The sequence below is a fragment of the Austrofundulus limnaeus genome, unplaced genomic scaffold (genome assembly GCF_001266775.1).
Source record: "Austrofundulus limnaeus strain Quisiro unplaced genomic scaffold, Austrofundulus_limnaeus-1.0 Scaffold1, whole genome shotgun sequence".
Lineage (NCBI taxonomy): Eukaryota > Metazoa > Chordata > Actinopteri > Cyprinodontiformes > Rivulidae > Austrofundulus > Austrofundulus limnaeus.
In genome coordinates this window covers 8,400,000-8,415,084 of record NW_013952403.1, presented here as the reverse complement: position 1 = coordinate 8,415,084, position 15,085 = coordinate 8,400,000, and the positions used below count along the sequence as shown (strand labels likewise).

The window sequence follows — 15,085 nt, the reverse complement described above, 5'->3', positions numbered from 1 at the left end:
TGTGTGTGTGTGTGTGTGTGTGTGTGTGTGTGTGTGTGTGTGTGTATGTCTTCCTCCTCCAGTGTGGTGGAGGGAGGGAATAGCTGGTAAAAAGAGGGGGATAAGGTTGAGCGGGGGGAGCTGTGGCTGCAGCTCCCCCTGGTGGTATGGCAGGGTCTCACTACCTGCGTGCAGGCAGGTGAAGCCCATTGACCTGTGAGGGCACATTGGGCAGGAGCAATTCCAGCTGAGCAAACAGGGAGAAGTGGTCAGAGGGAATGTGGGGATGTGGGCAGCCGCTGACATTGTTCTCTACAAGCCAGTGGGGGTCCAGGGGGCCCAGGATACCCAGCACGTTCAGGTGAGGCTTGGAGTAGAAAATGTAGTCGATCACACCCTAAGAACAGAAGAGAGATTAGTGGGGGAGCCCCTTTGTTTTAACCCACGAGCGCCCATCTTTATCCTGTTTGTCTAATTACCTTGAAGTCAAAGGTGTAGTTGGTGTAAGGCATCAGGCCGTTCTCGTAGGCGCTCTTCAGCTTGAAGCCGTGGGTGATCCTGCCGTTGGACAGGCTGTTCTTGCCGTTGCAGTTGAATTTGGTCAGGCTGTCGCTGTAGCGGAGCTCCTTGAAGTCCTTGTGGGTGCAGTCCACACCGCCAGAGCTCAGGTACTCCACCACACCTGAACGGAACGCACAGATGAGATGATGTCATTAGTGTCAGCATTAATGAAAACAAAATGCAGTTAAAGGAGACCAATTATGGGTCCTAGAAATGTTTATGGTATGTCTTTGGGCTATCCAGACCATGTTCATTCAATTTAATGCACAAAATGATTCTCAGATGATAAAATTTCCCATTTTCTAGTTCTGCCTGCTCTGACTTACGTTCAGAAGAGCTATTTATGTTAATGAGCTTTGTTGGTAACGCTCTCCAAAAATCTGTTGAACTCCGCCCTCCAAAGCCAGCGTTTACGTTAGCATGGCTAATAATAGCAGAAGCTCCGTTGTACAACCATATGGGACCTTGAGTGAGACCCAGAGGCAGAGTCGTGGTCCCAGCTTCTTTTTTTTTTCTCCCCCTCCTCTGCTCTGCGCTCACTCTGCATGCTGTTACCAGAGCAGGGAGCAGCAGCGGCCAAAATACCTCAGAAACTCAAACAAATAGGCTTTAACAAGGCTTTAACAAGCTAAACAATAGAGCTACGTGAGAAAATGTGTTCATAACGAATGAAAATAAATAATTAAATAGTGTCCGTGCCAGTCTTGAACCCTAGTGTCCCGCTCTTTGGTCCAACACTCTACCCATTGCCCTACTGGAAGGCTTGTTATGAAATGAGCTGCACATTTCACAACAACAGCCGTGACGGCTTTTTATTCTGAGGAGGTGGAGTCTCACCCGGGGGTTGCTAGTTGAGGGGCAAAACACAGGTTCCGGTGGGTTGTTGTACGGCTTGTGACATCACAAAATGACGGAAGTATAAAAACTTGTCGTTAATATACATTAAAAATACATTTACTTACAGTAAATATGCCCCTGGGTGCATTTTTTTGGTCCTAGGACTGTTTTTTTTTAGAAGTACATACCCAATGTTGAGTAAAAAAACCTTTAAAAAGTGAATTTTGCATAATAGGTCCCCTTTAAAGCACACAGCCTCACAACTAGTCCTGGTGACTTACCGGAGTCAGGCAAGGAGTTGAGGTCAGCACACAGCACCAGTGGAATTGCATTGGTCTCGCCAGAGGTGGACAGCTTGAAGCTGCGTGCGGCAAGGTCCACTATGTTCTTCACCTCCGACAGGAACATCATGGTRTGGACTAGTTTGACYTCCGAGTACTCCGGGTCCCAGTGCATGTGGGCGTTTGCTACCAGCAGAAGCTGCTTGTCCATGCCATGCAGCGACTTACCAGCTGAGAGGAGGGACAAAATATCAGGGAYAAGTGATCACGAGTGTTTCTTTATCAGAGCTCTTATTTATGCACCACAGGCCTCTGTAACCTACAGAGCCCATGAGGGGACATGGGGGGATTTTTTTTTCTTTTGTGTTCCCACGCAATATCTTTGCGTTACCTCGCAAAGGTTTGTTTTGTATATGAACTGAATTAAATCWGAGTTTTATTTTGAAATATCCAGTTACCAAAACAGGATGTGTGGCCACAGTTCGTGAAATTGACATTGATGTTGTGTGGCTGCACTGTGTTAAAATATWTGYCATKTGACARACTTCCATGCCTGGTTGTGTGATATATTCATTCTGAAGCTGAATTAAAGTAGTAGGCAAACTCGCTAATAGTGAACATGTGAGTTTGTTAATAAACCGGCAGGCACAACAGTGATAAATGACTTTTGCGTGGGAACYCAAAAGAAAAAAAAAWCTCCCATGTTCCCTAGCYGGAGCCGTAATAACCARACTTCCAAAGTACCGTGGAGAATTACAAACAAGACAAAGAGTAAAACATAATCCAAAAACAAATTTAAAATCTAGAAATGCAAAAAAACAGTCAAAATTAAAAAAAAATTAAAAATCAGAGTGCACAAGRTACTCACAGGAGATTTCGATAAGCTCTTTGCGGACCTCAAGCAGTACCGCTACTCCAATGTTGTCCTTCGTCATCACCCTGTTCAACATGGCTTCAGAGCCCTCGGAGTTAGCCATGGCCAGCTGGTTGAACTCCACTGTGTGCTTCTGCACGGCGCTGAACCTGGAGAGAAGCACAAAAACACACMTTGAAGTAAACAATTACACACGACCGCAAGAAGATAGAATCCCAGACACAGAAAACAGTTTTATAAGAGATTAATGTTACACTTACTTTTCTGTCTTGAAGAAAATTGCACATCCGTCCACATGTTTACGATCTGACTCTGACATGGTTCTAGCTCGTGACTTTGGACTGAAGAACCCATCGTATCCTTGCTCTTTCAACTCAGGCAAGAAGAAATTGTAGTACTGCTCCGTTTCCACCTCCTGTAATTGACAGCAAGGAGAAAGAGCCAGATCTGCGATAAGATTTAAAGTTTGTGCAACAACCAACACAAYCAAACATCTGTCTAATCAATATTTCTCCAAAAGTGAAGTACTGCTCACTTATAGGCACAAACCTTAATAAGAAATTAAAGCACGGAGGTCAGACATTTCTTTTCAATAAAATTAAATACATTATATTTCGAGGCTAAATGTGTCACAGTAGAAAGGAGATCATAAAAGAATCAGAAGACAAAGTTTAATACAAAGATGTTGGAAATYTTAGTAAATTACAGATGAGCAAGGATTTTCAAACAATGACAGCCCATAGTGCTTATGGGCTGTCATTGTGTGCTACATCTCTGTAATCAAAGCCTCTGGTCCACTAGAGGGTTTTTTTTTAACCTGGATGAGCGAACTTTAATTCAACAGAAGTCTTCATCCCAGCTGTGTGAACTCAGTTATTTTAAAGCAAAAACATGAAACAGGCAACATTTTAAGTCGAAGTGTAGCAGCAGCTGAGATTATACTTGTTAAAAGACTGCTTTCTCTGCTTTTAAACAGTTTGTTGCTGAGCTGACACGTGTGCTAGAATAATTAGCCCGTGAGTAAAAAATGAAACATGCTCTCAGCATGAGAAGCAATAATTGCTTCAAGTTGGTTTTAAGTTCGGAGCAGAAAGGTGGGGGGGTGGGATCAGCAGATCACCTACAGCTAGTTCAGAACAACCAAATGACCTGGCATGCAAATCTTTTGCCTGAGAGAGAGAGTGAATGGAACATTTATATGAAGACATGTGACATATGAAATTTAGCCAAAACAGCTAGATGGATAACAGCAACATGTTATCATAGAATCCAGAATATTTGCCAAAACTAATACTGAACACAGGACAAACTTGAACTTTCTAGATGAACAAGATGTGCTAGCGTGAATTTTCATAGTTGGAGTGAGCAGCCATATTGGTAGGGGCGAGGACAACTCAAACGTTAGGTCGTAAAACTGACTGTGGTCATCATTATGTATTCAATTTAGGTCAGCAAATCAATGAAACTCAGTTTGCAGTTGATAATCTATATTTTGATTTGATAGAAATAAATTATGTTTCTGATAGGCAAAAGCCAACCCATGAAAAACATGTATTTATTTGCAATTCTGTGCAGAAATCTGGCCCTGATCATTTGTTTCCATTCACCACCCGCCCCTTCCAAAATGGTGTCTTGTTCTTTCACAATGGTCAATTGCCTGAAGCGTGTGTGATGCCTCTAGTCCAGGGGTGGGAAATCCTGGTCCTCAAGGGCCACAGCCCTGCATGTTTTACTTGTTTCTCTGCTCCAACACACCTGATTTGAATGAATGGGTGATTACCAGYCTTCTGCAGAACATGAGGTAATTCAGTGACTGAATCGGGTGTGTTGGAGCAGGGAAAAYAAGTAAAACATGCAGGGCTGCGGCCCTCGAGGACCAGTACTGACCACCCCTGCTCTAGTCAAAATACCTCCTTAGCACCATTTTACTGGTTATTTAAGAGGCTATATCATGTTGCCAGATATGTCAACTGTGATCCTGTTTTTTCTGCCTGCTTCATGTCATTGCATTAGTATTTTTACAAGCTATATATATATAAAACCTGTACTGCCTTTTCTGGTTGTCGCACGTTTTCTTGCGGCTGTGCCGACAAAACCTATTGAAAACTTGTTCACATACATTGTTTGGACATTGCTCTGCTAGACTTTGTGCTTAGTGTCAAATGTAAAAGATTCTGAATGCCTGCGAGGCATTTTCCTAGTGGACTCTGGTCCACAAAAGATTATTTTAAAGTGGGCCTATTATGGGGGTCTTAGCACAAGTTAGGATCCATCTGTGGGCTATACAAAACATGTTCATTTGATTTAATTCACAAAAACAATCTCAAACYATGAAATTTCACCTTTTCAGTTCTTCCTGTTCTTCAGCTCTCTCCAGAACGTGCTGTATGCAGAAGTTGCTATGGAAACCCCCCCTCCCCTATTCCCCCTATCCGTTTGTATACTTTAGCTCCGCCGCCCGACATGGTAGAAGTTTCCAAAGTGAAATTATTTTCACAAACTACAGCTTTCTTTGGCGATTTTGTCAGAACATTGTCATCAAAGATAAAAATAAAATGAATCCAGGCACCTCTGTTCTCCATGGCTGCTGTACAAACAGCACAACTATCGTCTTTTGAGGAAGTGGGCGGAGCTTCACCTCGGGTTGCCTCGTGAGGAGCAGGACTCTGGTTTAGGCTGCTAGGTGACTGCTATTGTGACGTCAGAATAACGTGCTTTGAGAAATACCGTGTTTCCAGATACCTAAAAATACATGTAATTACAGCTAAAAAACGGCTGGGTGCATTTTTTTTGGTGTTTGGACTGCTTCTGTAAGCAGTAGAGACCCAAAAGTAAGTTTAAAAACATGAAAAAAGTGAGTTTTGCATAACAGGCCCACTTTAAGTAAGTCGTGTTAAAAATACTTTTAATACACACAAAAAATAAAATAAAATAAAATAAAAAATAACTGTGCTTTGATATTTTTTTACCTGCAAACTGATGATGTCTGCATTGCAGCCGAGGATTTCCTGCATGATAGATTTCTTCCTGTATTCCCAGTTTAGTGCCCAGGACGGGCAGTAGCCGTATAGCTGTCGTGTGGCGTACTTATCACACAGCACGTTGTAGCACATGACCGAGAAGAGAGCTGAAGGCAGACAAAAAAAAAACATAAAATTTAAAAAAAAAATCTAAAAAAGAAAAACATGGAACGGTCCTTTGCTATTTTGATACTTTTCTGAATGAAAGTGTGATGATGATTAATTTTTGATACATTGTGCAGCTCTTGGAAACAGATGTCCAGTGTTGCCAAAAAAACAATTCTTAAAATACAGCACACCACAGTTCTGAAGAAAACCTTCAAGCAATCCGTACCAGAGTTTACYCTTGTTAACTTGTTACAGAACTTGCTGCAGCTTCAGCTTTATAATCACGCAAAAATCCTAAATATATCCAAACAAAGCTCTAATTAACATTATTATTGTTTGGGTTATGAAATCAAGATCATGTTTTTTTTCCTTTTAAAATTAAAACAATGCCTTTGACATCAGCTCATTGTGTAATTAAGAACAGAATTGACAGGATGAATTTGTAAAGACACACAGTGAAGCTTTTTTTTTTTTTGCTACTACAGATGTCCTGTCTGAAACATCTGGGGTATTTTTTGTGTACAACTCATCTTTACAGCTAAATATTTGACAACATTTAGGTCAACGTTCAGCTGTAAATTGCTGACAGATTAATTTCAGCAGCGTCAGACCTGTGCTGAGCTGCTGAAGACACAAAGAGAACACTTCCTGCACTTTTAGCTCTAGCCAAGTAAAAAAAAAAAAACAAGACAAAACATCAATGAGAAAATAGGGTTTGTTTGTGTGGCCCTTACTAGATGGACGTGTTCGATCAGGTTCCTGGAGTGAGATCCATGACCGAGCTGGTGGCTGCTCTGTTGGTACTGTGAGGAGGAGAAAATGGTTCAGTCTGAATGTTGATAAAACCTTTAGAGTCAAATGGTACTTTAAGAAAACATTAACAACCCACAAACTGAATTAAAAACTTTGCCATCCATGAACTCATTAAGCTATCTTTTTTTTTCAGGTGTTTTAAAGCAGTAATGTGACCAAATACAATTCTTGTTCTGGTCTCACAGGAGCAGAAGACGATGAACACTTACTGCGCTTGATAGCCCCTGCCAGATTGTCTAACAAGTAGCTGAGCAGTCTCCGTGTACCATCAGGTTCCTGGTAGAGGCTCATGATTTCTTGTGCAAGTGGGTTTCCTGGGAAAGAGGTAAATCAGCTTGAAATATTATCCAAAAAATAAAAATAATAATGAAAAAAACCCAACAAAAAACATAATAACAAAGAAACAAAACAAAACAAACTAAGATGCACTCACCTTTCAACCCCAGTGTCTGTAACTGAAACAGTTTTCCCAATTCAAATGGGAGAACTCGCAACTGGTTGTTATTTAAAAGCAATTCCCTGTGGAGGACAAGTGGGAGTTTGGTCATTAAAAACTAAACAATAAAAAAGCATGGCCTTCATTACTTTTCAGAAACATTTATCTCGCCGTTTTTAATCAATATGTTAAAAAGAGCTTCAAAAACATATTAGTCATGCAGCTCTATAAAATTAATAAAATTAAAAAAATTCTGAAAGGTGACATAAAAAAGGTCATTCAACTGATCTGTTATGACATTTCCGAGTAAGCCGTGAGAGCCACTTCTCCAGCTCGCCTCTAATGACGTTGTGTAAGCTGAAATCACTGACCTGAGAGACACCATGTTGCCGAGCTCTGCCGGCAGGCTCCTGATCTTATTGGATGAGAGATCCAGGTACACCAGGTTGTGTAGTTTGGCAATGTCTGGAGGGATGCGTGACAGTGAGTTGTCACTGAGGTGAAGGGCAGTGAGGTGGGTGAGAGACCACAGGGCCGTGCTAAGACTCCTTACTCGACCTGCAGAGACAGGAGGGAAAAAAGCAAAGCAGAAATGAAATCAAAAGAAATTAAATATGGACAGTTCAGCATGCATGAACTGACTTCATTTTSATTAGGATGGACATAAATTATTATTTTTTTTAATGCAGAAGACAAAAAAGAGGCATCATTTACTACCACTGAAGGACAACTGATAAACATGATGCAGCTGCTTGTTCACATATAATTCCCCATCACTCAAAACAGATGAACAATAAATAAAAATAGGTTTCAATATCTTGATTAAAACCAATTTAATTAGCTTTATAAAAACTCTTTATTTTACTCAATTAAAAATGTTGTAATAACACATTAAGTAATAAAAGTTAAGGTCTTCAAAACAAGAAAGCACAAAACTAAATARTTATTTAAGAGTAGTTTTTACCAGTATTTTAATATCCATAATGAGTCTACAGCTTCAAACAAATGTCAATAATTCAATCACGTGTCAAAACGGACACCGGTACCCCTTTAGACCAGATTACACATCGATGCTGTCAGGAGAGCAGCACACTGCTGAATTTAGCTCTTACGTGTAATTTAATTAATGTGCAGCACCAAGAAACTCAGCACAAATTTCAGCTTGTTCCGTTTTCGATCCCGACAAGCATTTGTGTGCAGTTCTGTCCTGGTTCTATTAAGTTCCAGGAAAGAGTCGAGCTGAAACTTATTCATGCAAACCTGGAAAAAGGGAAAGTTGTGTTTTTGGAGGAACATTACACAAGCTCAAAATCCAGCTACTGGCCAACAAACCCTCTATTAGTTTACCATTTACTACTACTTAGGCAAACTCTAAACAAAGAAAAAATTAATAGTTAATCACTTTTACTTTGTTTTAAACTAAAACCTGTGCAGTTCAGCAGAGAATGAATAAGAGGTATTACAGAGGTATTAAACTTAAACTTAATTTAATTAGCAGTATTCGTCAAGAATCAACAATGAAATTTAAATATACTTAAATATTATGCTTTAACATAACTTATTATAGCTAAATTAAAATGTAAAATTAAACAATTTTGTACTGAAACAAGAATTTCTATTATTATTATTATTATTATTATATGTCCTTAATTCATGGATTGCAAACTCCTCGAGGCAAACCAAGCGTTGATTAAATCAGAGTGTTAAGTCTTGAAGGACATCTTGTTTACATCACCTGTGATGCTTTTGAAATGTTGGCAGGAGTCACAGATGAAAAACGAGCTAAGCTGTAGACTGAAATAAACGTGACATTACCATGAGAACTTTTAGTATTTAATATTCATTTTTTGTCATTTTGATTAAAAATAAAAAAACTAGCAACCAGCTATCTGAACATTGGCAATGCTTGAACCAAATACTAGACTTGAAAAATGTACTTCTTCTTCGCTGTTAAGTTGTGTTTTCTGTGTTACAATTATAACAGTCACTCAACAAGCCTTTGGGTATGCTATGCCAGTGGTTCCCAAACTTTTCAGCTTTTGACCCACAAACTACCAGCAGCAGAGACCCCCCCCCCCACACACACACCTGTTGTCAGTTGATAAACATTTTTTTCATGTAAAATAAACAAGAGCATTGTAACATTATTTATTATGCTATTGTTGTCCATTTTAAGAACACTAATCTTATTATTTTGTAAAAACAAAGGAAAAAATGTTCTTGTATTTTTTTGTGTAATTAATTCAAAACAATATTTTCAGGACCCAAACTTGATGTTTCAGGACCCCACTGTGGGTCCCGACCCCAACTTTGGGAAACACTATGCTATGCCATAAAGAATCCATGCAGTGTAGCTCTACCACCTGAACAAATATTTGGAGGAGTTTCAAATGGGGCAGCCTTTGTCATGCCGCTGTGATGCAATCGGTTTCAAAATGAAAGTATGCCGCACCCCACAGCTAATATGCAATTACCACAGTAATTATGGTTGTAGTGACTTTGACTCAGTAGGTGTTGTGATCATCTTGCAACAAAATATATATATAGACAGTCGATCCCACTCTGCTTTAAAAATATTTTTGAGCAAAGCAATAAACCCCCAAGTTGTCCACAATATGCTTATTAGTGTGACGACGCTTTGTGCAATACATGTGTGGAGTTGCAAATAAAGAAAATTTAATTGTTTTGCAGAAGGTAAACAAGGTTAAAAGTTATAAACGGGTGCAGGCAATTAAGTACTTGTTTCATTWGTACTTTAACAGTTAAATATAGCTGGCAGGAGAGAACCACTTCTGCTGGATGCACCAACTGAAAGCCATTAAACTCAAGGAAGAGAAATTATTACATTGCAGCTGCCTTCTACTAACTCACTGAATATTTTGCACACACTTCAGTCATTTCTGCATGTATATACRTCATTACATTTACCACAAAACAGATTGTACCACAAGCTTTTCTCAGATACCTGTAAAAGCCCAAATTATTTAACAACACTCACCACTGATTTCCAGCTCAGCCCAGTATGACTTCTTCCCATTTGCTGCCTCCTCGCTGGACATAATTGTGTACATCCGCCTGGGATCCGGCGGGTCATATTTTTCCTTGGGCATTCCTATAACACTGGAGATCATTTGTAATAAAACTGTCAGCGGTCACGTAATAAAATATATACCAATATTCTATAAATCGCAAGGCATTCCTCTAAGTTCAGGCCAAAAACTCATGGCTCGGTTTCTCTGTCTTTCATATTCTAACCGTATGAAGTTTCTGCACAGATTATTCTCGTTTTAAATATATCTGCAAAGCATTAAAGCAAATCACTACTAATCGGGAATAATCCCAACCGGATCCAAACTTTGTACATGAGAATGTTCTTGGAAGTAAAACATTTCAATAAAAACACTGCTGCCGAAAATACAGTACTGGAGCGAAAGCACTGACGTCAAAACCGGGGGAATAACTGTGTTTACAGCCGCGTGAAGAGCAGCATTTCGTCCAAAAATTAACAGTTTCGCTATTAGAATTAAAGATGAACAACTTGTTTTATTTAGCACGACAACTCTATAACTGATTAACCAAAATTGGCAGCTAATAAACTACATAACAAAGCCAGATCACTTTCGAGCTTAATTGCTAAGAGTAAAGAGAAAGGCACTAACAGTGTTACCGTCTTCACGTCCTTCCAAACGAGTTTAACACACGAAGTGATACGAAAACAGATTAATGTGCACTTGTTGTTTACATAATGCCAAAGCTCTGAGTGAATTGCGCATAAACACAAGGCCACACACTACAGCGCAATTCAGAGCTACGGCTAGCTAGCTTTTAGCAGCAGGAATTAACATCCCCGAGATTAAAACAGCYAGCGGGTTCACATGAAACCAGAATAAAACGCTGGGCTCGCGAGCAATCACGAGCTGTTTTAGCTTAGCTTCTGTTAGCCTGCTAGCAACAAAGCTAGCATCTCAATAATTTGAAGCTGACCGACTTTCTATTTGAATAAAATCAGACTCACGTAATAAGAGCAGCGCTTTTTACATCCAAGAGAAGCTCGATGCGAAGAGTGGAAATATCTGTGTTGTTGTCGAGAGGGGTTTATTTTTACCTGCAAGAGCATACCAAATCGCGAGGACGAGTGCGTGTTCTCTTTTGTTTTCTAGCTACTTCTTTTCCCGTTTCCGCTGCTGTATCATGGCGACTGTAGGTTTTTTTTCTTTCGATAACAGCGCTCCGTCCTATTGGTTGTCGTCTAAAAGGTCCAACCAGCTGTTGAATCTCAGAAAATAAAATGCTGGACTGATGAATGACGGCGGGCTCGTTCAGTAAACACACACATTTAGCAAAATAAACAGTTTAATCAAACAGTGTGTAGTTTGTCAAAGAAATTATGTAATGCTTTAAAGTGTGCAAGTAGGAAATGCATTTTTTAAATAAAACAATAAAAGTCTTTAAGGAWATTTTTAAAAGCATACAAAACATTTTTTTTTACAAATAAATGCATGAAATTATTTTTAAAATTAACTTTATAGAACATCTTGTAAACACCAAACACACTGCAATTATTTTTGGTTCAACACTGACAGACATCCAGCAAATAATCCTGCAGGTAAGATAGAGACTCTTCCACATGAAGAGGTAAGGCTTGGCCGAGGTCAGCCCGGGATCTGGACAGGTAGGACTCCACGGCCTCTCGGACAGCTGGTTTTGTCACCATGTCCTCTGGCTTGTAAACTAATGTGCTGGCTTTGCCTCGTCGTTCTGTGGAAGAGCTGCTCAAATAGCCTGTGAATGACAGGTGGCAGATTGTTTATTTCAAAGTAAATTAATTGTGCTTTGAAAAAAAAAGTACTGTAACTAAATGTATCTTTGTAATGTGAAGTACTTAAAGGGTAACTTACCCCAACATTTATTTTTTTAGTTGATAAAGTAAGTAAAGTTTTATTTATAAAGCGCCTTTCACATAAATATATTCACAAGGTGCTGTACAATCATTAACAGTATAAAAATGGTGGAAAGAATAAAATGAAACAGAAAAACATGATTACACATAAGCAACGAAAATTGAAACATCAAATCAAGAAATTAATTTCTAAAATTGTAAATCAAACACAAGGTCAGTGCAGTTCAAAATATACAATAATACACAAAAGCATAATGAATGCGGGWGAGAAAAATATGGCGTAAGTTCAACAGTAAAACAAAAAAAAAAAACTACCTAGAATGTGGCTAAAATGTTATCTAGTACTATTTCTGTGCTAATTTTGATGTTTTTGTTCAAATCTGCAATATTTGGTCTAAAAATGTATTTTTGCTGTATACTATGGGTTGAGCAGTGGTACTGCAGTCTAATTTATGCATTGGTTAAAAGGCTCTCTCTCTCCACGATGACGTGTCTTCTCCACGGTTTCGCCACAGCGGCCGTGTTCTGATATAAAAGCCTCTAAGACACGCCCCTGCAGCAGTCAGGGGTTGGAACAGCTAATATAGCATGATACAGCTTCGTATTAGCATGTTAGCGGCTAACATCACTTGAACACAATCACACACACACTCACACACAATGCCTCAGCAATYCAAGGCTTCATGTTATCGATGGATCAACCTTTGAACCAGCAGCTCGAGCTTTTAAGACTTTAGCTCCACAGCCTGACTCTCCCTCAGCCTCGGGTGAGGAGAGGAGGACGAGGGGGCTGCCTGCTCTCTGGACATCTGCTTCTTATCAGTCATAAAACAAACTGAGATCCACTTTAGCAGCAGTCAACTTGGGTTCTCTACACACTTGATGARGACTCACAATGGCTTACACTAAAGTAGTTCTTTTTTTTTTATTTGCTGCAATCCAGCCATGTTCTGGTACAGGGGTGTCAAACTCATTTTCACCAAGGYCTGCATGAGCATTACAGTAGCCCTCAGTGGGCCAGTTGTAATAAACTTCGATGTTTCGTGTTTAACTTTAACCAAACACAAAACGTCACATTCCGAACAAACGTCTCATTGCTACAGCTGAGCACCGCTAACAAACAATAACTGAGCTCTACGTGGTATTTTGTGCATAGAAACAGTGTTTTCACAAGTTCTTTTGTAAATACTGAAAAGTACTACTTGTACACTGGACTACACATGAATAAATACAGATATACTATTAAAAGTAAAAATAAAAGATGATGTTTGGGATGTTTTATGTTGAGTTGTGGCGGGTAACTACGGTCTTAAATTCTGAAATTTCTCACTTTCCAACAGGGAATTCCCACTGGAGGTGGCATTCAAGTTTAAATTTACAACTTGTAAATGGGAAATTCCCACTTCCCACTACAACTGGGCTGCAGAAAAAGTAGCCAGCAAAAATGCAGCAAAATAGAGATTTTGCAAGGTGAATTTCGCCAGCTACTAACTAATTTTGAACCCTGTGCACCTCCACGTAGTTGTGGGATATTATCATTTTGCAGGTAAAATAATCGACATAGCATTATGGGACATGCAGTTTATGGTCAATGCTGGTTTTAAAGCAGCATACTTTTATTTTAAGACATTAAAACAACTTTGAAGCTCTCACAGCCCATATAAAACGCAGCAGCTGGCCACATTGGTCCGCGGGCCTCCAGTTTGACACATGTTCTAATAGATCAGAAGAACCTGCAAAGGCCATCTTTTGTGATAGTGGTGTAAATCACCAGCTTTATCACAATACGATATTATATCCATTTGTTTGGATGACAATATGATGTTTCTCGATATCACAATGTCTGTCACAATAAGATTTACAGTCAAATCAGTTCACAAGTCTGCAATTTATATGATGCGACACATGATGGGACATATAATCAATATCATATCCCCATCTAAAACAATCATTGTGTTAGATGGGGATATAGATGGGGATTTGATTCACATTGCTTTTGTTTTGCTTTGATGTGACTGAATCAATAATCTTTTAATCAATATATAAATGTGGATCAAAGTATTGCTGCACTCCGATTGTGTAAAAGGGACTTGAGAACCAGTGCCCCAAAATTTGTGTAATTCTCCCAAYTGCAGAAACAGCATCTACTATAAAGTCAAAAACGACATCTCAATGGAGAARGGGATTTGCCTGGTTAGGTTAGCCTGGCTTACATAACACACATGCRCATGTCAAATACAGTTCAGAAATCTACATGATTTTCTACCACCAGCTCACCTTTCATCGCGTTGTTATAGCTGAGCAGCAACATCCAGAGGAGGTGGATCAACTCCTCCCACCTCTGCCACCTTTCAGTCCCATCCTGACAAAAACATTCACGGATCAGTTGCGATGAACACGGGCTTGCTTTTGTTTTCTTTACATYTCAAGTTGTTTTCTACCAAACAAAAACAATTCTACCAGTAAAGAACAGCTTCCTGACAAAGTTGATTGTCAAAATCTAAATTGTAACGATACCTTACAATTACTTCCTGCCAATAAAATAGAAAATGAAGACAATCCGCATGATGTCTGATATTCACCGTTGGGTCTGGTGCCAGAGTGCAGTTCTTCAGAAAGTGCAGCAGCCGGCTGAGCGACATGGGCACAGAGATTTTCTGCGGACATGCATAGTCCAACAACTGTTCCAACAGCTTACATAACAGCAGCTTGCTCTGCAGGCTCTTCAGCAACAACATCCTGCAGATCAGAAACAGACAAACATGTCAGACATAAACTGGACACAAGGCACTGTGCTGCTCAGAGAACACCACATGGTTGTACTGCCATGAGGTTGTATATAGAAGAAATCAAAACCTATGATACATTTGTGATCATGAGTAAAATCATTAAAACAGAAAACAAACAGAATGAGTATTAACTACTTGTACTTATTGATGACTCAGATAATTGTTTAAGATTTCTTAATGTTCTTCATGTTTTATATTCTTTCATCACTAAAACACCATTGTTTGACAGCATATCCAACACGATGCTTTAGAAAAAAAAACTGTCCTCTGAAATAAAAAATATTTGATTTTCTTCTCCATCCATTTTAGATATTTCCACAAAAGATTGAAACTTGAATGTATTAATCAAAAAGTGAATTTGTTGCTTTTTAAAAGTACATTTTTTCACAATTCTTATGACTCTTTTCTAAAGAATAAAATGGGATAGAATTGTGTGTGTGTGTGTGTGTGTGTGTGTGTGTGTGTGTGTGTGTGTGTGTGTGTGTGT

The 15,085-nt window shown here is 39.3% G+C and overlaps 2 protein-coding genes across 3 annotated transcripts in view; both read right to left on the bottom strand.

Moving 5' to 3' along the window:
- Positions 1–6: 6 nt before the first annotated feature.
- Positions 7–11,229, bottom strand: LOC106517496 (CCR4-NOT transcription complex subunit 6). 2 transcript variants are annotated; one of them, XM_014008380.1, is made up of 12 exons: positions 11,015–11,229; positions 9,908–10,029; positions 7,281–7,467; positions 6,907–6,992; positions 6,683–6,787; positions 6,395–6,463; positions 5,502–5,659; positions 2,793–2,947; positions 2,527–2,681; positions 1,659–1,889; positions 459–661; positions 7–376 (listed from the first exon to the last, which is right to left on the bottom strand). In XM_014008380.1, exons 2-12 carry the CDS (start codon positions 10,017–10,019, stop codon positions 161–163), a joined length of 1,677 nt encoding a protein of 558 aa, XP_013863834.1. In that variant the 5' UTR covers positions 10,020–10,029; positions 11,015–11,229; the 3' UTR covers positions 7–160. The 2 variants fall into 2 exon arrangements, with proteins under 2 accessions (XP_013863834.1, XP_013863826.1); XM_014008372.1 differs by having other exon boundaries at positions 10,925–11,122.
- Positions 11,230–11,244: 15 nt separating this feature from the next.
- Positions 11,245–15,085, bottom strand: part of simc1 (SUMO interacting motifs containing 1) — a gene marked incomplete at its 5' end in the record, with an annotated part of 8,226 nt that continues 4,385 nt past the window's right edge. The window contains 3 exon segments of the mRNA XM_014008361.1: positions 11,245–11,691; positions 14,087–14,171; positions 14,392–14,548. Of these exon segments, the coding sequence (XP_013863815.1) occupies positions 11,480–11,691; positions 14,087–14,171; positions 14,392–14,548 (454 nt within the window).